Here is a 22996-nt window from a genome sequence, read left to right as displayed (position 1 = left end):
GCACTCACTATTCTGCTGGTGCAGTCACTGTGTACATACATTACTGATCCGGTACTGATCCTGAGTTACATCCTGTATTATACCCCAGAGCTGCACTCACTATTCTGCTGGTGCAGTCACTGTGTACATAAAATACATTACTTATCCTGTACTGATTCTGAGTTACCTCCTGTATTATACTCCAGAGCTGCAGTCACTATTCTGCTGGTGCAGTCACTGTGTATATACATTACTGATCCTGCATTATACTCCAGAGCTGCACTCACTATACAATCCCCCATTCTCCTAGGAGCCCCGTTTCTTCATTATGATAAACCTGCGATATGTTATAATAATAAGTGACACTTCAGACTTTTTCACAATTATATATTTTTTTCTTTTCAAATTCAAAATTTCAGGACAATTTGGGACGTCGTCATTTAAGTTAAATAAATAAAGAAGTTAAATTTCCTCTTAAATACCGGGGGCTCCTCTAAGACTCTGGGATTAGGAATATATTATAATCTGTGGAGTTTGTATGAAGCGTCGGGTCCTCTCTGAGTATTTCCGGTCTCTCCCGCGTCGTCGTCGTTGTTCGATGGCTCCGAGCATATTCTAGACACTGACGATGCACACGACATTGACCTCTCTCCCTACGGAAAGTGTTCTTCGGCGCAGTACCAAAGGGTCCATCCAAATTCAGCGCCCCCTACAGTGCGGGGAGCGTGGTGCGCCCTCACAGGTAGTCGTCCTCGCTGGATGAGGTGTTTGATCCTTCGCTCTCTGAATCGGATGAGGTTTGGGGTTCAGCCCTGCTCATGTTCCAGACTTGGGGGGAGAACGTCTTACCCCAGCTACACGGGTACCCCACGGACTTCAGGCAGCGGATCAAGTCCAGCACAAGATGCCAGCGCTCCCGCTCAGTTCACTTGCTGCCTTTAGCCCCCCGCTGCTTGCTCATGGAGGTCAGCATCTGGCTGATGTAGGAGGTCAGCAGGTCGTCCATCTTGTAGCCCTGGACAAAAAAAAGGTAAAAGATCTGTGACCGCTGGCTCCAAAGATTGCAAGCAATGCCCATCTGAACCTTGTCTGCACCAACCACTTTGCCCCTATCGCCCCATTACTATTCCTTTTGTGCAGCAAGGAAGTAGCAGATTACTCCTCTCTCCCCGGTGAGAACATATGTACGCTCGGCTGAACGAAGCGTGCACGTGTATGAGGAAAAGCACTCAGCAGATGGCTATTGGAGGTGTATGGGCACCTGTAGGCTGTGGGCATTGATGGGTCCAGTTATCTGCATGGGGCAGTGGCGGGTTTTCTCTATATTCTCCTTTTTCTTAAAGGGAACCGGTAAACAGACTTGGCGACTATAAGCTGTGGCCACCACCAGCGGGCTCTTATATACAGCATTCCTGCGCTGTATATAAGAGCCTAGGCCGCTGTGTAGAATGTAAAAACACCTTTATAATACTCACCTGGGGGGTGGTCCAGTCTGGTGGGTGTCACTGCACTCTCCGGTCCGGTGCCTCCTTTCTGCTGCAATCTCCGTCCTCCTTCTGAGGCCCGTGTGCACTACACGTCCTACATCATCCACACTAGCCGGCATTGAGGTCCTGTGCAGGTGCGCTGTGAGCTGCACTGCTGAGGGCAGACCAAAGTATTGTAGTGCACATGCGCGGGCAGTTTTTAACCTTTCCTTGCGCATGCGCATTATAGCACTTTGTTTTGCCCTCAGCAGGACAGATCAAAGTGCGCCTGCGCAAGACTGCAATGCTGGCCAGCGTGGATGACCGCAGAGAGAAGGCGTCGGACCAAAGAGCAGCAACGTTAATCGGACGGGAAAGCAGCAACGTTCATCGGACGGAAGAGCAGCAACGTTCATCGGACGGAAGAGCAGCGACGACCATCGGACCGGAGAGCAGCGACGACCATCGGACCGGAGAGCAGCGACGACCATCGGACCGGAGAGCAGCGACAACCATCGGACCGGAGAGCAGCGACAACCATCGGACCGGAGAGCAGCGACAACCATCGGACCGGAGAGCAGCGACAACCATCGGACCGGAGAGCAGCGACACCCATCAGACCGGAGAGCAGCGACACCCATCGGACCGGAGAGCAGCGACACCCATCGGACCAGAGAGCAGCTACACACATCGGACCGAAGAGCAGCGACACCCATCGGACCGGAGAGAGCAGCGACACCCATCGGACCGGAGAGAGCAGCGACACCCATCGGACCGGAGAGAGCAGCGACACCCATCGGACCGGAGAGAGCAGCGACACCCATCGGACCGGAGAGAGCAGCGACACCCATCGGACCGGAGAGAGCAGCGACACCCATCGGACCGGAGAGAGCAACGACACCCTTCGGACCGGAGAGCAGCGACACCCTTCGGAAAGGAGAGCAGCGACACCCATCGGAAAGGAGAGCAGCAACACCCATCGGAAAGGAGAGCAGCGACACCCATAGGACCGGAGAGCAGCGACACCCATCAGACCAGAGAGCAATGACACCCATCGGACCGGAGAGCAGCGAAGTCCATCGGACCGGAGAGCAGCGACACCCATCGGACCCGACCATCCCTTAGGTGAGTATTATAAAAGTGTTTGTTCTACACAGCGGCCTGGGCTCTTATATACAGCATGTTAGAACGCTGTATATAAGAGGTCAGTGGTGGTGGCCGCAGCTTATAGTCACCAAATCTGGTGACAGGTTCCCTTTAAGTTAAAAAAATGTAATGTCTACCCAAAAATGTATAAAATGAAGCCAGCCCCCAGTAGTGGAAAGTATGAGCTCCGGATGATGGGACACTTACCAGCGAGGTCTCGCACAGCAGTTTGCTGCCTCTCACCAGATTCCCGATGGTTATGTGGAAGTACGTGTTCCCACTGCTCCAGTTCGAGATCTTCGTGAAAGGATGAGTGGCCAAAATGTCCTGCAAGAGACGGCGCGGCTGAGATTAGAGGAGCGGCCCTGCTGCCGAGACACGGCAATGATCTCCCCTTCTCTGGGAGGATTACACCATTGCCGTCTTTATAGGACACCACATAACAGGGAGGATTTTGGGGGTTTGACAGGAAGAACCCAAGGGAAAGCAGGCAGAAGGCACAAAATAGTCTAAGGGCATCTTCACGAGGATTCTGCACTAAATTCCACACAAAAAAAGCTTAACAAGTGCTGGTAACACCTTCACGAGGATTCTGCGCTAATTCTGCGCTAAAATCCACGCAAAAAAAAAGTTTCATATCTGCTTGTAACATCTTCACGGGGATTCTCAGCTAAAATTCACAACAAAAAAACCTTCAAATTTGCTTGTAACATCTTCATGAGGATTCAGCACTAAAATCCACACAAAAAAAGCTTAAAATCTGCTGGTAACATTTTCACGGGGATTCTGCGCTAATTCTGCGCTAAAATCCACGCAAAAAAAGCTCCATATCTTGTAACATCTTCACATGGATTTTTTTTTTAATGTGGATTCTACGCTAAAATCTACACAAAAAAAAGCTTAAAATCTGCTTGTAACATCTTTGACCTGATTTTTTTTTTTTTAAGGCAGATTGGGAGCTACAATCCACGAAAAAAAAAAAGCTTCATATCTGCTTATAACAATCTACCATTCCTCTGAAAGTGACTATAATTCTCGGATCGTGGGAGGAAAAACATCCGGCCATTTCCTTGGCATTTTTATAAAACAGAGGCAAAATGAGCATTTTTGTTTCTGTTTTTATTATAGTTTTTTGATTAGTTTTTTCTTACAGGAATCTCCACAGAAATGTGTCAGCCTTATTGATACCCCCTCAATTTAATTAAAAAGGCATCAAAATCCAGACTTATGCTATGTGCGCACTAGAAAATGGACTTTTTTTAAGAAAAATCCGCACCCTCTGGCAGAATACTGCACCCGTGTTTTTGCTGCGGTTTTTCCGCAGGTTGTTCCCTGCAGTTTTCTTACCATTATCTCTGGTAAAAAACACAGGTATCTTCAGAAAAGAAGTGACATGTACATTCTTTTTGCTGCAGAAATTCTGCAGCAAAATCTGTAGTGCAAAAATACGCAGTGTGCGCACAGCATTTTTTTTTTTCCCATAGGTTTTGCTGGGGAATAACTGCAGAAAGGTTATGCACATTTTCTGCAGCAATTCATGCAGCAAAACCGCGGCAAAAACCGTAGCATGCGCACAGGGTCTAATAAAGTTTTCAAAAAATTTTAGTTTTTGATGGTTTTTTTTTAATTTGGATTTTTCAGTCTGAAAAATCTAAGTAAAAAAAAAAGTCTGCGCGATTATACTCTTAGGGCAGATTGACACGGAGTTTTTTTAAGGGGATATTTTCTGGCTGAAAAATCCACAAACAAAAGCCTTTTTATTGCTTAGGCCATGTTGTGCACGCTGCGGATTTGCCGTGGATTTCGCTGCAGAAAATGTTTATAACATTTCTCCAGTCCTTCTCCAGCAAAATCTATGTGGATTAAAAAATGCTGTGCGCACACTGTTTTTTTGTCCCTGCGGATTTACCCACGGAATTTCCGCTGCGGAATTAATGTGCATGTCACTTCTTTTCTGCAGGTCCCTGCGGTTTAGCCATTAATTATTGGTAAAAACCGCAGGGAATAAACTGTGGCAAATCCGCACCAAATCCACATAAAAACCGCACCAAAACGCGGCAAAACCGCATGCAGATTTCGTTGCGGTTTTGGTGCATTTTTTTACCGCAGGTGCAGGATTCTTTCACAGGGTCCGTTTTTTTCCTTAAGAAAAAGTCATTTTCTAGTGCGCATGTATTGGTGTATTTTTTTTGAGCTTTCAGATTTTCTTCTGATGATGATTTAGTTGTCATATTTGGATTTTTCATCCAGAAATAGCTTAAGAATTGAAAGGTTGCTTCCTTTTCTACATAAAAAATAAACCATTGAGTGCAGTGTAGAGGTGTCCACCCACTGATAGAAATAAACCTATTCAAGGAATATTTAAAGTGTTTTGGGTTTTTTCTTACGGATTTTTGGAACAGAATACCTCTGCAAAATTGACCTAAAAAAAACCTCTGTGTGAATATGTTTTTCAGCCACGTGCACACGTTATTTGATGAGTTTTTTGCCTTCATGAGTGGGTGATAAATACAGTAGTGGAGCCCGTGTTTCTATTATACTTTTCCCCTGATTTTTCCAATACTGGTTTTGGCTACAAATACCGAGGTTGAAAAAAAACCTCATGAAATACTCGTGAGTTTTTTTCATGTGGATTTTTCTGGCTGAAATATTCAGGTTCAAAAACCACATTAAAAACGACTTTTTTTTCTGCTACTTTTTTTCGTGCCTTTTCTATGACACTTGTGTTTAGAAATACAGACCCTCCAGAACTGGGGAAGAAAACAATAAACCTCAATGGGGGGTCCAGCTCTACCTCTGGGCTTAGTCGCCCACTTTCATCTGTGTACACCACTGCCTGACACATCTGTGACCTGAGGCTTCAGGGCATGGCTGTGTACGTATTTTTGATGCGTTTTTTTTATGCAGATGTTGGCACAAATCTGCAAGTCTCTTCATGCCAGCAAAGTCAATGAGAATTCTGAAGCGCTGTGCACACGTTTCTTTTTTTTTTCCCTTGCAGATTTTGGTGCAGAAAATAATCTGCAGCGTGTCAATTCTTGGTGCATTTTTGCTTGCTTTTTTTTTTTTAGCAACTCCACCGATTGACTCCATTAAAAAAAAAAAAAAGCACAAGAACGTACCAAAAACAAACCAAAAATCCCATGCGTTTTTTGGTGAGTTTCTCTAGCGTTTCATTGGGGGACACAGGACCATGGGTTATGCTGCTGTCACTAGGAGGCTGACACTAAGTAAACAGAAAAAGTTAGCTCCTCCCCAGCAGTATAACCCCTGAGCCGGAGGCGGGCTCAATCAGTTTTTTGCTTAGTGTCGTAGGAGGCTGATGTGGGCCGACTGGGCCCCCTTCAGCCACTTGATTTTTTGCGTATATTTTTTCATTTTTTCTCTCGGCGACGCTCGTCGCTCTCATCTGTGGTAATTCTCTTTTTCTACAGGTATCGTTTCTCTACCTCAGCTCTCGCAGCCCGTGGGGGTACCACTCCCCTGGGTCGCAGAGGCTTGAGTCGTCGGGCCCTCTCCCCCGTCCAATTCCACGGTACCACTCCCGGGTTGGCACGCGGGGCTGAACTTTACTGAGCACCCCCTATTCACCCTGCGGTATCACCCCAAAGGGTGCAAGGGGCATACAGCAGGGACTGGACCTCGCAGCGCGTCTGGATTGTATGATGGGGCCCGCAGCGCTGCTACACTTCAGAGGGGCTTCCTCCCCCCACCGGCGTCCACCTCCCTGCCTGCCTGCCTGCCTCATTCTTCTCCTGCTGCCGCAGCCAGTCATCCGGTGTGCGGAGCACAGGGGCACGGGTGCAGAGCTCCACGCCTGCACACTGGCAGATGCGACGCCGCCCTTCAGGTAGGACACCCTCTCCTACCTTCTCCCGGGCGGATGCAATCTTTAGGCCCCGGTCCGGGCCTACTCACCGGGCGCCCCCACGTCCCCATCCGGTCATCGGGCGGCTGCTAAAATTTAGGCCCCGGTCTGGGCCTAGTCGCCTGGCACCCCGGCCACGTCCGCGGAGCTCCCTGCCGACATCCGAGGTCGGGAGGGTCCGCATCGCCGCTGTGCCGCCGCCGCTTCGTGAGTGGGTCCGCCGGCGCTGCGTCTGCCCGCGGCGGCAGCTTCCAAATTTAGTCCCCGGTCTGGGCCTAGCCGCCTGGCACCCCGGCCACGTCCGCGGAGCTCCCTGCCGACATCCGAGGTCGGGGGCATCGCTACTGCGCCGCCGCATCGCTACTGCGCCGCCGCCGCTTCGTGAGTGGGTCCGCCGGCGCTGCCTCTGCCCGCGGCGGCAGCTTCAAAATTTAGTCCCCGGCTTCGGCCCTGTCTTCGGCGTCCCAGGCCCGCCTCCCGCGCAGCGCTATTGGCCGCCGGCCTCTCTGCCTCCGCCCTCTGCTCTGCTCCAGGCATCACTAGGGGGGTGGTGGATAGTTTTTCCCGCTCTCTTGGGTCCGCCTCCAGCCCCCTCAGCGTCCATTTTAAATAAAAAATAAAAAAAAAAAAAAAAAAAAGGGGATCAGGGCAGACTCCTGATCTGCGGATTGCTGAGGCTGCAGCATCCCTTATCAGGGAAAAATGGGCCCAAAAATAGCCACAATTTTTAACGATAGTAGGTTTTTTATGTTCATGGGTTGAGTTATTACTATATATGTAGATTGAGTTTATTAACTCTTACAGGTCTCAGCTTGAGATATTTGTTTTTGGACCGGTAAGCTCAGGTCTACGCTTCCCTCAATTGTTTTTTACATCCACCGCAGCCACTGGCACTGCACGCCCCTGCTCCCCGCCCCTGCCGAATAGTTGGCGCCTGGCTCTGGCTAAATCCCCTCGCTGGCGTTCCTCGGGTTGGTGCGCATGCGCTGCGTCCCTGGCCGACGCTCTGTCAGATCATCCACAGGACTGGCGCAATCCCCTCGGGGAGGTGAGTCCCATACCAGGGGCCGGTTCCTCTGCCGGAAGCGGACTCGCCAGGTGTCATCTTCTGCGGCCCCCCAGGTTTCACCTTAATCCCCAGGTCCAGACTGCCTGTCCTTCGGTAGCCTTTCGACCTCTCGGGTGATGGCCCAGGCGTTCCACCTCTGGTGAACTCCGAGCAGGACCTGGATGTTTTTGCCGCATGACAAGTAGCCTGCTAGGAATGGTGAGTCAAGCCGTAAGGCTACGGACAGCCCTCTTCTCTCTGTGCACGCAGGTCTCCTTTAAGACATTTGGAGCGGACCCTTGATGTAATCAGTGGACATCCAGAGTTCGCCGAGTTACCGCGTGATCACTGACAACAACCGGACACGAAGTTTACCAGCGGTAAGTCTTGTCAGTATCATTATGCCTTTCTCCAAGAGGGTTTTCGGACAAAATGGGCATGCTACACTGGAGTCGCTGTTTGATCACGAACAGCAACTAGACACTGCGTTTCCAGCGGTAAGTCGTGTTATTGCCATTATCATTCCCCCAAAGGGCTCCGGAGAGAGGGGGCATGTCATCTTGAAGAGACGAATGTGGCGGGCCCCTGCGGTTTACAGGGGACATCCAGAGTTCGCCGTGCTGACTGCGTGAGCATGGTTATTTCCCGGGCACGATGTTTACCAGTGGTAAGTCCCTTTACTTGTCATTACCCCTTCTCGAAGGGGGGCTCCGAAAGGAAGAGGCGCGCTACCCTGTAATCGACCCGCCTGGGTTCCTTCTGGCTTCTCGTCCCTAACGTGACGCTCCGCAGGGTCTCTGCGGACACCCTACGCGGCGGACCACGTTCCACCTATGCCGACCCTGGACTGGTTATCATCTTCCGTGAGTACCCTCTCTTCACAGACCTGGTGTCTGACTGCGGCTCGGCCTGAGCCTCTAGCATCAGTGTGTACACCCGTCGAGACCTCTGACTCAGGATTAGGAACTGGAATCGACGTCTAAGGAGTCGCTGACTTCCCTTCCGACTGTACGTGAACGCCCTTCGGAGATGGGCGGGGCCAGTTGCTCCCCTAGGCTACGTCAGGGTAGAGTACTTCTCTCCCCTAGGCTACGTAAGGGAAGAGTACATCTCTTCCCGGCATTGGCCAGACGCATCAGGATCGTCCCCCTACAGCTAGGTCCCAGTCCGTTCACGCCGCACCCGTCAGGGCGCCTCTATCCCTCCAACAGTCCCTCCGCCTCGCGGGACAGTGGGCCGTTCCAGTTTTTTAAGAGCGCTTGCAGGGATCACTGTCCCTGCGCATACTACGCTACAGGGCTGCTAGGTTCACTCCGCCCAGAAACGACCTAGAGGACCAGAGTTCTCCCTTCAAGGGCCCGCGCTTGAGGTTTAGACCGTCATCATCACTTTTCGCTACTAGGGTAGCTGAGCTACCGGAGGGAGTCCTCTCAGATCCCTACCCGGTAGATCATCTCTTAGGCACGGTATCGAGCCCGTCCACGGGTAGCTACTCCTCACGCAGGAGTAGTTTTCTACCGGGCACAGAGTCCCGCGTACCCTTTGCCATCCGCGCCCGTTTTTTTCCATCAGTTTTGCTATGCGAGCCCTCGGCAGTCTGTGGCGGGAATAGCGGCGGTGCACTTACCAGATTCATCCTTGACTCTCCAGCGGACCACTCTGAAGAACGGAGTCAGGAAGGTTCCGTCTTCGTGGGGGACTCGCCAATCCCCTCCTTGCGGACCAGTTTTCACAACCGTCCCTTGAAGCTCCCCTTTCCTCCTCTGGAGCGTGTTATCAACCGTCACCAGTCTCCCGTGCTAGGGTATCCTTCTCCCCTCCGGTTAGCCCGGTTTACAATTTATTCTCTTGGTCGGGGTGGCCCATTCAGGTTCCACTCGGACCATGCCACAGCGGTGACGTGCATCATCCTCCAGGGAGATGCAGGGAGTGTCATGGCAAGGGAAGAAGCCTAGAAGATCTTCCTCTGGGACAGGTCTCTTCACTCGCTAATCTCGGCTCCACATACCTAGCGTGGACGCTTGGACGGCCGATTCTCTCGGCAAGAAGGACCTCGCTTAGGCAAATGGCTCTTCAACAGGGAAGTCACCAGCCAGTTCCCCGGCGAAGGAAGATCTCCAGTCGTGGTCCTATTGGTCTTGCGATCCAACTTTCAGGTCAATGGGGCATCGTGGGTGCCACCTGCTCTGGACTAGGTGACGATGCCCTCGACCGGTCGTGAAGCCTATTCAGGCTCTTGTGCGTCTTCCCGCGGTTTCCCATGATCTTGAGGGTTCTCAAGATGGACCAGGGCAGAGGAAGGCTCTGGAGTAGCCCAGGTGAGCAAAGTTCACATATCTTGCTCAACTCCTCGCAGATGCCCCGTGACTCCTTCCAGACCGCCCAGTTCATCCGTGTCGGGGCCCCTCTCTTCTACCAGGACTCAGAAGTCCCAAGTCCAACGGGCTCACCAGTGGATCCCAGGTTCTGGCTCGCTCAGGTCTGTTGTCAAGAAGATTGCAGACAAATGGTGAGGGCTGGGGAGTCCAGTTTCCTCGAGGATTTAATTCCACTCGTACAGAGCTCCCCCGGTGGTATGAGGAGCACATCTTCCCTTCTCCTCTCTCTCCCTCCCCTCCTTCTTGCTGGCCTTCTTCCAGTCAGTTCTGGATGCGGCACTCTCGCGTTTCCCTGTATCGACCAGGTGGCTGCTCGATTGTTCGGGTTTTCGGAGTCCTCTCACTTTCCGTCCTTCGATCACGGCCTCCACTCAGGAAAGCGTCCATCTGGCTCGGCGGTATCTTCGGTCACTAGAAACGTGGGACCTTAATCCAGTGATGGTTTCGCTTCAGGGTACTCTTTTTCCCTGCTCCCACCTGTTTTGATAGGTGGGCTCCTCGTGGCCGTCTTTTGGTTACGGACGGGATCAGGGCGGACAGCCCTCTTGTCGCCTTTCCCCCTTTTCCGGCTCCTCTAGCAGGACAAGGGGGTGCTCCGGCAGAACCCTTCGTTCTGTCCAAGGCAGCTTGCTGTTTCTTCCAGAAGAGGAGTTTAGGTTTCGGTGTTCGGTTCTAGTCTCCTCTCTCAGCCAAAATGAGGGCCTAGTTCGTTCCAGGGCTGGTACGAGCCCTCAGTCTTTTAGGTCTGCAGGACACCACTTTTCGGTTACACCGACAGTCAGTCCATCCTTCCACCTGTTCCCAAGAGGCGCATGCCGGCGCCAAGGGCCAGAATTTCACATTGATCCATTCCTCCATATGGTTAGGCTATCGCACGAAGGACGGACTTCCGCCGCGGTCTACCGAGCAAGGGATACCCCTTGGACGGATGGACTTCAGACGTCGACTGGCCAGGTCCCCTGGGTCGCCACCTGATCTAGTCGGCATACCTTTACTAGTTTTGACCAGGGTCACACCCAAGCTTCGGTAGAGCCCAGTCTTGGCGTAAGGTTTGCGGGCGGCAGTCGCACACCTGTATCAAGGTAGGTGCTTGTAGGTCTGGGTCAAGCCCGACAGGGGGAAGCGGCTCCTTCCTATCTCTGGTGATGGTTCTCTTCCCACCCAGGGACTGCTTTTGGACGTCCCATGGTCCTGTGTCCCCCAATGAAACGCTAGAGAAAGAAGGATTTTTGTGTACTCACCGTAAAATCTCTTTCTCTGAGTCTTCATTGGGGGACACAGCACCCACCCTGCTTGTGTTTCTTGTTTTATATTACCTGCCGGTTACCCCAGTGGCCATATTCCCATGCCACTGGTCACACGACTAACGATCATAGTTTTTACCTTGTTTTATCCAGGATTGTTTGGTTCTCCTCCTACTGCTTGTGCACTAAACTGATTGAGCCCGCCTCCGGCTCAGGGGTTATACTGCTGGGGAGGAGCTAACTTTTTCTGTTTACTTAGTGTCAGCCTCCTAGTGACAGCAGCATAACCCATGGTCCTGTGTCCCCCAATGAAGACTCAGAGAAAGAGATTTTACGGTGAGTACACAAAAATCCTTCTTTTTCTGCCAGAAGGTGCAGAAAATTTCTGCACCAAATCTGCACCGTGCGCACATAGCCTTAAGAAACAACCTGTAGCCATCACCCTAAGGAATAAGGGACGATGTTCCGCACCTTTGTCTTCGGGTCGATCAGGCTGACGCCATGTTTGTTGATCGCTATCAGGAGGATTTCGGGGAAGTGCGGCTCAGTGGTTTGCTGAAGGAAAAAAAAAAACAAAGTTATTCCTGGACTTAAACTAAAAACTTCTCATGTGCTGACTGTTCTCATCAATGGGCACAACATTCATTAACTGGATGCTCTATGGGGGGAAAAATATTCTCTTTGTATTGATGGAATAGGAGAGTGATGGCAGCCATGATGCTCCAATATGACTATGATTAGGGGGGTCCGTCCTCTTTCACAGGCAAGCGACATACAGATCATACAGATCGAGGACACCCGCCCTTACCTTAACCTCAAAGAAAGCTGAACCAAACGTTGGCCACTTAAAGATAATCTTCAGAAAGGCAACCTTGGATTCTTCTCGCGTCTTGCCGGCGTGTTTATTGAAATAGGCAATAATGGACTGTAGGGTGGAAACAAATAAAACATCACTGCTGTTACCTCTGCCTGCAGTGACAACGGCATATGAGCTTCTATAGTCCCCACTAGAGGGAGCTCTCTACAAACAGATTTATACAGCCACCACTAGAGGGAGCTCACTACATACAGATTTATACAGCCACCACTAGAAAGAGATCCCTACATACAGATTTATACAGCCACCACTAGAGGGAGCTCACTACTTACAGATTTATACAGTCACCACTAGAGGGAGCTCATTACATACAGATTTATGCAGCCCCCACTAGGGGGAGCTCACTACATACAGATTTATACAGTCACCACTAGGGGGAGCTCACTACATACAGATTTATACAGCCACCACTAGAGGGAGCTCACTACATACAGATTATACAGCCACCACTAGAGGGAGCTCACTACATACAGATTTATACATCCACCACTAGAGGGAGCTCTCTACATACAGATTTATACACTCACCACTAGAGGGAGCTCTCTACATACAGATTTATACATCCACCACTAGAGGGAGCTCACTACATACAGATTTATATAGTCACCACTAGGGGGAGCTCACTACATACAGATTTATACAGCCATCACTAGAGGGAGCTCACTACATACGGATTTATACAGCCACCACTAGAGCGAGCTCACTACATACAGATTTATACAGCCATCACTAGAGGGAGCTCACTACATACAGATGTATACAGCCACCACTAGAGGGAGCTCACTACAAACAGATTTATACAGCCACCACTAGAGGGAGCTCACTACATACAGATTTATACAGCCACCACTAGAGGGAGCTCACTACATACAGATTTATACAGCCATCACTAGAGGGAGCTCACTACATACAGATTTATACAGCCATCACTAGAGGGAGCTCACTACATACAGATGTATACAGTCACCACTAGAGGGAGCTCACTACATACAGATTTATACAGCCATCACTAGAGGGAGCTCACTACATACAGATGTATACAGTCACCACTAGAGGGAGCTCACTACATACAGATTTATACAGCCATCACTAGAGGGAGCTCACTACATACAGATTTATACAGCCACCACTAGAGGGAGCTCACTACATACAGATTTATACAGCCATCACTAGAGGGAGCTCACTACATACAGATTTATACAGCCACCACTAGAGGGAGCTCACTACATACAGATTTATACAGCCACCACTAGAGGGAGCTCACTACATACAGATTATACAGCCACCACTAGAGGGAGCTCACTACAAACAGATTTATACACTCACCACTAGAGGGAGCTCACTACATACAGATTTATACAGCCATCACTAGAGGGAGCTCACTACATACAGATTTATACAGCCACCACTAGAGGGAGCTCACTACATACAGATTTATACAGCCACCACTAGAGGGAGCTCACTACATAGAGATTTATACAGCCATCACTAGAGGGAGCTCACTACATACAGATTTATACAGTCACCACTAGAGGGAGCTCACTACATACAGATTTATACAGCCATCACTAGAGGGAGCTCACTACATACAGATTTATACAGCCACCACTAGAGGGAGCTCACTACATACAGATTTATACAGCCACCACTAGAGGGAGCTCACTACATACAGATATATACAGCCACCACTAGAGGGAGCTCACTACATACAGATTTATACAGCCATCACTAGAGGGAGCTCACTACATACAGATTTATACAGCCATCACTAGAGGGAGCTCACTACATACAGATTTATACAGCCACCACTAGAGGGAGCTCACTACATACAGATTTATACACTCACCACTAGAGGGAGCTCACTACATACAGATTTATACAGCTACCACCAGGGGGAGCTCACTACATACAGATTTATACAACCACCACTAGAGGGAGCTCACTATATACAGATTTATACAGCCACCACTAGGGGGAGCTCTCTACAAACAGATTTATACAGTCACCACTAGGGGGAGCTCACTACATACAGATTTATACAGTCACCACTAGAGGGAGCTCACTACATACAGATTTATACAGCCACCACTAGAGGGAGCTCACTACATACAGATGTATACAGCAACCACTAAAGGGAGCGCACTACATACAGATTTATACAGCCACCACTAGAGGGAGCTCACTACATACAGATTTATACAACCAATACTAGAGGCAGCTCACTACAAATAGATTTATACAACCAATACTAGGGGGAGCTCACTACATACAGATCTATACAACCACCACTAGAGGGAGCTCACTACAAAAAGATTTATACAACCAATACTAGGGGGAGCTCAATACATATAGATTTATACAGTCACCACTAGAGGGAGCTCACTACATACAGATTATACAGCCATCACTAGAGGGAGCTCACTACATACAGTAATATAGCCACCACTAGAGGGAGCTCACTACATACATTTATATAGCCACCACTAGAGGGAGCTCACTACATGCAGATTTATACAACCATCACTAGAGGGACCTCACTACATACAGATTTATACAGTCACCACTAGAGGGAGCTCACTACATACAGATTATACAGCCACCACTAGAGCGAGCTCACTACATACAGATTATACAGCCACCACTAGAGGGAGCTCACTACATACAGATTTATACAGCCACCACTAGAGGGAGCTCACTACATACAGATTTATACAGCCACCACTAGAGGGAGCTCACTACATACAGATATATACAGCCACCACTAGGGGGAGCTCACTACATACAGATTTATACAGCCACCACTAGAGGGAGCTCACTACATACAGATTTATATAGTCACCACTAGAGGGAGCTCACTACATACAGATTATACAGCCATCACTAGAGGGAGCTCACTACATACAGTAATATAGCCACCACTAGAGGGAGCTCACTACATACATTTATATAGCCACCACTAGAGGGAGCTCACTACATGCAGATTTATACAACCATCACTAGAGGGACCTCACTACATACAGATTTATACAGTCACCACTAGAGGGAGCTCACTACATACAGATTATACAGCCACCACTAGAGCGAGCTCACTACATACAGATTATACAGCCACCACTAGAGGGAGCTCACTACATACAGATTTATACAGCCACCACTAGAGGGAGCTCACTACATACAGATTTATACAGCCATCACTAGAGGGAGCTCACTACATACAGATTTATACAGCCACCACTAGAGGGAGCTCACTACATACAGATTTATACATCCACCACTAGAGGGAGCTCACTACATACAGATTTATACAGCCACCACTAGGGGGAGCTCACTACATACAGATTTATACAGCCACCACTAGAGGGAGCTCACTACATACAGATATATACAGCCACCACTAGGGGGAGCTCACTACATACAGATTTATACAGCCACCACTAGAGGGAGCTCACTACATACAGATTTATACATCCACCACTAGAGGGAGCTCACTACATACAGATTTATACAGCCACCACTAGGGGGAGCTCACTACATACAGATTTATACAGCCACCACTAGAGGGAGCTCACTACATACAGATTTATACAGCCACCACTAGAGGGAGCTCACTACATACAGATTTATACAGCCACCACTAGAGGGAGCTCACTACATACAGATTTATACAACCAATATTAGAGGCAGCTCACTACAAATAGATTTATACAACCAATACTAGAGGGAGCTCACTACAAATAGATTTATGCAGCCACCACTAGAGGGAGCTCACTACATACAGATTTATACACTCACCACTAGAGGGAGCTCACTACATACAGATTTATTCAGCCATCACTAGAGGGAGCTCACTACATACAGATTTATACAGCCACCACTAGAGGGAGCTCACTACATACAGATTTATACAGCCATCACTAGAGGGAGCTCACTACATACAGATTTATACAGCCACCACTAGAGGGAGCTCACTACATACAGATTTATACAGCCATCACTAGAGGGAGCTCACTACATACAGATTTAAACAGTCACCACTAGAGGGAGCTCACTACATACAGATTTATACAGTCACCACTAGAGGGAGCTCACTACATACAGATCTATACAACCACCACTAGAGGGAGCTCACTACAAATAGATTTATACAACTAATACTAGGGGGAGCTCACTACATATAGATTTATACGGCCACCACTAGAGGGAGCTCACTACATACAGATTTATACAACCACCACTAGATGGAGCTCACTGCATACAGATTTATACAGACACCACTAGAGGGAGCTCACTACATACAGATTTATATAGTCACCACTAGAGGGAGCTCACTACATACAGATTATACAGCCATCACTAGAGGAAGCTCACTACATACAGATTTATACAGTCACCACTAGAGGGAGCTCACTACATACATTTATATAGCCACCACTAGAGGGAGCTCACTACATACATTTATATAGCCACCACTAGAGGGAGCTCACTACATGCAGATTTATACAACCATCACTAGAGGGACCTCACTACATACAGATTTATACAGTCACCACTAGAGGGAGCTCACTACATACAGATTATACAGCCACCACTAGAGCGAGCTCACTACATACAGATTTATACAGTCACCACTAGGGGGAGCTCACTACATACAGATTTATACAGTCACCACTAGGGGGAGCTCACTACATACAGATTTATACAGCCACCACTAGGGGGAGCTCTCTACAAACAGATTTATACAGTCACCACTAGGGGGAGCTCACTACATACAGATTTATACAGCCACCACTAGAGGGAGCTCTCTACATACAGATTTATACAGTCACCACTAGAGGGAGCTCACTACATACAGATTTATACAGCCACCACCAGGCGGAGCTCACTACATACAGATATATACAGCCACTACTAGAGGGAGCTCACTACATACAGATATATACAGCCACCACTAGAGGGAGCTCACTACATACAGATATATACAGCCACCACTAGGGGGAGCTCACTACATACAGATTTATACAGCCACCACTAGAGGGAGCTCACTACATACAGATTTATACATCCACCACTAGAGGGAGCTCACTACATACAGATTTATACAGCCACCACTAGAGGGAGCTCACTGCAGATAGATTCATCACATTTCTAGTGAGGGCAGTACAGTTGGCTCCCCCTAGTGGTGCCTGCATTTATCAGAAGTATATGAAGCCTGTCCCTCTACAGATAATGAACAGACAGCGTTTACATCAGCAGAGTTTAGCCCAGAATACTCACTCTCTTCCAGTCGTCTGGATTTAATTGTCGGATTAAGTCTTGGGGAACCAGTTCCTTCAGCATTTTGGGAATGTTTGGGAAGTAGGATTTGTCGTCCTCATACTTGACCCTGTAGATAAGAGCAGCCAGCTGCAGGACGTCTTCCCGGGTGCACTTGTGGTAACCGCGCAGATACTTCGGAAGCTCCTGTAGCAAAATCAGTGCATAATATTAGTAAAGACTGGCAACAACGAGGAACATCATCTCCTGATGCCCATCATCCGTCACATTCACACCTCCCCAGCCCAATGTTACACCCTCTACAAAACAACAAGTGACCGTATCATATAAGCCAAGACAACTATGACTATAGGAAGAACCCCGAACCTGGTAGTAGTGGAAAATGGAGTCAGCCATCGAATCCTTTCCTGGAACTGTATTAGTCCACAATTTCTTCATAAAGAACACTTGATAGGTGAGAGAAGGCACAATACCTGGAATACACCACGATGGAGTCACTAAATATACAGTCACATATAAGGGGTGCTGGACTCCAAGCATACTACACTCATACATAGGGGGCAGTATTATAGTAGATATAATCTTGTATACAGGGGCAGTATTATAGTAGTTATATTCTTGTATACAGGGGCAGTATTATAGTAGTTATAATCTTGTACATAGGGAGCAGTATTATAGTAGTTATATTCTTGTACATAGGGGCAGTATTATAGTAGTTATATTCTTGTACATAGGGGCAGTATTATAGTAGTTATATTCTTGTACATAGGGGGCAGTATTATAGTAGTTATATTCTTGTACATAGGAAGCAGTATTATAGTAGTTATATTCTTGTACATAGGGGCAGTATTATAGTAGTTATATTCTTGTACATAGGAGCAGTATTATAGTAGTTATATTCTTGTACATAGGATGCAGTATTATAGTAGTTATATTCTTGTACATAGGGGGCAGTATTATAGTAGTTATATTCTTGTACATAGGAGCAGTATTATAGTAGTTATATTCTTGTACATAGGGACAGTATTACAGTAGTTATATTCTTGTACATAGGGGCAGTATTATAGTAGATATATTCTTGTACATAGGGGGCAGTATTATAGTAGATATATTCTTGTATATAGGGGCAGTATTATAGTAGTTATATTCTTGTACATAGGGGCAGTATTATAGTAGTTATATTCTTGTACATAGGGGCAGTATTATAGTAGTTATATTCTTGTACGTAGAAGCAGTATTATAGTAGTTATATTCTTGTACATAGGAGCAGTATTATAGTAGTTATATTCCTGTACATAGGAGCAGTATTATAGTAGTTATTTTCATGTACATAGGGGCAGTATTATAGTAGTTATATTCCTGTACATAGGAGGCAATATTATAGTAGTTATATTCTTGTACATAGGGGCCAGTATTATAGTAGTTATATTCTTGTACATAGGAGCAGTATTATAGTAGTTATATTCATGTACATAGGGGCAGTATTATAGTAGTTATATTCTTGTATATAGGAGCAGTATTATAGTAGTTATATTCTTGTACATAGGGGGCAGTATTATAGTAGTTATGTTCTTGTACATAGGAGCAGTATTATAGTAGTTATATTCTTGTACATAAGCAGCAGTATTATAGTAGTTATATTCTTGTACATAGGAGGCAGTATTCTAGTAGTTATATTCTTGTACACAGGAGCAGTATTATAGTGGTTATATTCTTGTACATAAGGGGCAGTATTATAGTAGTTATATTCTTGTACATAGTAGGCAGTATTATAGTAGTTCTATTCTTGTACATAGGGGCAGTATTATAGTAGTTATATTCCTGTACATAGGGAGCAGTATTATAGTAGTTATATTCTTGTACATAGGGAGCAGTATTATAGTAGTTATATTCTTGTACATAGGGGGCAGTATTATAGTAGTTATATTCTTGTACATAGGGGCAGTATTATAGCAGTTATATTCTTGTACATAGGGGCAGTATTATAGTAGTTATATTCTTTTACATAGGGGGCGGTATTTCACCAACCTTGTCCATATATATTTTTCTATATATATGCTTTCTTTTTTCAGAGAATATAAATAACAAAATATTTTTACCACTCGTGGTTAGTGGTTGGATGAAACCATTTATTGTCATCTACTGTGTTTTCTCTTTTTAAATCATGATGACAACCAAAAACATCCAAATGACCCTGATCAAAAGTTCCCATCCCCCAGTTCTTAATACCGTGTATTGCCCCCTATAACATCAATGACAGCTTGAAGTCTTGTGGTAGTTGTGGATGAGGCTCTTTATTTCCTCAGATGGTAAAGCTGCCCATTCTTCTTGGCGCCTCAAGTTCCTGTAAAGTCCTGGGCTTTCTTGCATGAACTGCGCGCTGGGGTTTTCACCCAGAGAAGCTCAATGATATTGAGGTCAGGAGACTGAGATGTCCACTCCAGAACCTTCACTTTGTTCTGCTGTAGCCAATAACAGGTCGACTTCGCCTTGTGTTTTGGATCGTTGTCATGTTGGAACGTCAAAGTACATCCCATGCGCAGCTTTTGGCTAATGAGTGCAAATTTGCCTCTAAAATTTGCTGATAACGTGCTGCATTCATCTTTCCTTCAACTTTGACCAAGTTTCCTGCGCCTTTGTAGCTCACACATCTGCACATCACCTGCGATCCACCTCCGTTCTTTACAGTAGGAATGGTGTTCCTTTCATCATAGGCCTAGTTGACACCTCTCCAAATGTAACGTTTATGGTTGTTGCCAAAAACTTTAATTTTGGTCTCATCACTCCAAATTACCTTGTTCCAGAGGTTTGGAGGCTTGTCTGTGAGCTGTTTGGCATATTGTAGGCGAAATACTTTGCGGCATTTGCGCAGTAATTGCTTTCTGCTGGTGACTCAACCATGCAGCCCATTTTTCATCAAGTGACTCCTTATTGTGTATCTTGAAACAGCCACACCACTAGTTTTCAGTGAGTCCTGTATTTCAGCTGATGTTGTTTGTGGGTTTTTCTTTGCATCCCAAAACATTTTTCCTGACAGTTGTAGCTGAAATCTTTGTTGGTCTACCTGATTGTGGTTTGGCTTTTATAGAGTCCTCGATTTTCCATTTGTTAATCACAGTTTGAACACTGCTGACTGGCATTATCAATTCCTTGGATATCTTTTTGTATCCCTTTCCTGTTTTATACAGTTCAACTATCTTTTCCCGTAGATTTATTGACAATTATTTGCTTTCACGATGACTCACAATCCAGAATTGTCAGCGCCAGAGTCTGTCTGGATCCTAGAAAGTCACTCAGCTTTTATGCACACACACTGATTACAAGCAAACAGGTGACAGGTGAGGATGTTACCACTATGTTACCTTGTGTGCATGTTATCAGGACAAAATCACCAGGGTATGTGAACTTTTGATCGGGGTCATTTGGATGTTTTTGGTTGTCATTAAGATTTAAAAAGTGAAAACACAGTAGTGTGACATTAAATGGCTTCACCCGACTACTAACCATGAGTGGAAAAAAGATTGCGTGTTATTCATATTCTCTGAAAAAAAGGCCAAGAAAGCAAAGAATCTGCCGGGGTGTGTAAACCTTTGAGCACAACTGTATTTGGTTTTACACTCTGAATCCTTTATCTTTATAGTAAATGGTTTGTAGATCTTTGGTAACTTCTTACCATCCTTGGCTGGTCGGGCTTTCTTAATCCAGTCTGTTAGATGCCGAACAAAATCAAAGAAAAAGTCTCCTTCTGGGACACTTATAACCTGCAAACAATGAATGTGAATCCATGATAAAGACTGGCAATGATTTTAGTCAAAACCCTAAACACGCCATGTTTATTTAATTAATGTACTGTATATATAATGCAGCTTTTTAAAAGCAATGTTGTCGACATTGTAGACATTACTTTCTTTTGCAGTAATAGGTGGGAACCCTCCAACAAACTTAAATGAAATTAAATGAAATTAATATAAAATGTTACTGATCAAATCCGCTTCTTTGAGACCTGTGTTTTCTCCATTACTTTGCCCTGATATAAAGCGATCTTCCATGGAGAACTCTCTTAGCCTTTAGCCCACATTATCGTGAAGCTCTCACTCGAGGAGATCACATTCATGGAGCCACATGACCTCATTTCGTTTATGACCCCGGCCCCTTGCTCAGTACTTACCTTATCAGAGATCTTCACAAACAGGCTGAAGCCTTCGGGGGATTTCAGAAGCAGCCGGTTAGCAATATCTTGGCAGAAATCCTTGGCTTTGGTGCTCGACTCGACTTCAAACGCCTGTAAGAGAAGAAGCGGCGTGAGCGTCCACAGTGACAATGCGGGATAATATTCTATCGAGTAAAATCTTATGAGTACAAAGATAAGAAAGAAATCCAGGGCGATCCCATCACCAGCATCACAGAGGAGCACTGTACTCCAAAGAAGACGCTGGAAATGGGTCCAGTCTAGAAGGAGGTGGAGGAACGTGACCGACATCATCATACAAGCTTATGGATCAGAGTCATCACATACTGACACATTTAATATTAATATATTCTTACTGTATTCAAGACTCCAGACATCATTGATATTGAACATAAATCACTGTACATGACAGACTTTGGTCAGCAAAATATTGGAAAGCTCGTCTAAGTAAAAAGGTGCGACCTTTACATCTATGACTGGTATAAAGTTCATGTCAGACACCGTATTACACAATCTGATCCAGAGTTACATCCTGTATTATACTCCAGAGCTGCACTCACTATTCTGCTGGTGCAGTCACTGTGTACATACATTACATTACTGATCCTGTACTGATCCTGAGTTACATCCTGTATTATACTCCAGAGCTGCACTCACTATTCTGCTGGTGCAGTCACTGTGTACATACATTACATTACTGATCCTGTACTGATCCTGAGTTACCTCCTGTATTATACTCCAGAGCTGCACTCACTATTCTGCCGGTGCAGTCACTGTGTACATACATTACATTACTGATCCTGTACTGAACCTGAGTTACCTCCTGTATTATACTCCAGAGCTGCACTCACTATTCTGCTGGTGCAGTCACTATGTACATACATTACTGATCCTGTACTGATCCTGAGTTACCTCCTGTATTACACTCCAGAGCTGCACTCACTATTCTGCCGGTGCAGTCACTGTGTACATACATTACATTACTGATCCTGTACTGAACCTGAGTTACCTCCTGTATTATACTCCAGAGCTGCACTCACTATTCTGCTGGTGCAGTCACTGTGTACATACATTACTGATCCTGTACTGATCCTGAGTTACCTCCTGTATTACACTCCAGAGCTGCACTCACTATTCTGCCGGTGCAGTCACTGTGTACATACATTACATTACTGATCCTGTACTGAACCTGAGTTACCTCCTGTATTATACTCCAGAGCTGCACTCACTATTCTGCTGGTGCAGTCACTGTGTACATACATTACTGATCCTGTACTGATCCTGAGTTACCTCCTGTATTACACTCCAGAGCTGCACTCACTATTCTGCCGGTGCAGTCACTGTGTACATACATTACATTACTGATCCTGTACTGAACCTGAGTTACCTCCTGTATTATACTCCAGAGCTGCACTCACTATTCTGCTGGTGCAGTCACTGTGTACATACATTACATTACTTATCCGGTACTGATCCTGAGTTACCTCCTGTATTATACTCCAGAGCTGCACTCACTATTCTGCTGGT

General features: G+C 46.5%; 1 protein-coding gene across 1 annotated transcript in view; it reads right to left on the bottom strand.

The window, feature by feature from the left end:
• Positions 1 to 363: 363 nt before the first annotated feature.
• MYO7A (myosin VIIA) overlaps positions 364 to 22996 on the bottom strand; it is a 136549-nt gene continuing 113916 nt past the window's right edge. The window contains 8 exon segments of the mRNA XM_075337501.1: positions 364 to 994; positions 2799 to 2918; positions 11601 to 11684; positions 11938 to 12054; positions 17281 to 17466; positions 17647 to 17753; positions 20954 to 21041; positions 21449 to 21562. Coding sequence (XP_075193616.1) covers positions 905 to 994; positions 2799 to 2918; positions 11601 to 11684; positions 11938 to 12054; positions 17281 to 17466; positions 17647 to 17753; positions 20954 to 21041; positions 21449 to 21562 — 906 coding nt within the window. The 3' untranslated portion in view covers positions 364 to 904.

Source organism: Anomaloglossus baeobatrachus, chromosome 2 (genome assembly GCF_048569485.1).
Source record: "Anomaloglossus baeobatrachus isolate aAnoBae1 chromosome 2, aAnoBae1.hap1, whole genome shotgun sequence".
NCBI classification, from domain to species: Eukaryota; Metazoa; Chordata; class Amphibia; order Anura; family Aromobatidae; genus Anomaloglossus; species Anomaloglossus baeobatrachus.
Note: the sequence above shows the minus strand (reverse complement) of the source record. Positions and strands in the feature narration are given on the sequence as shown.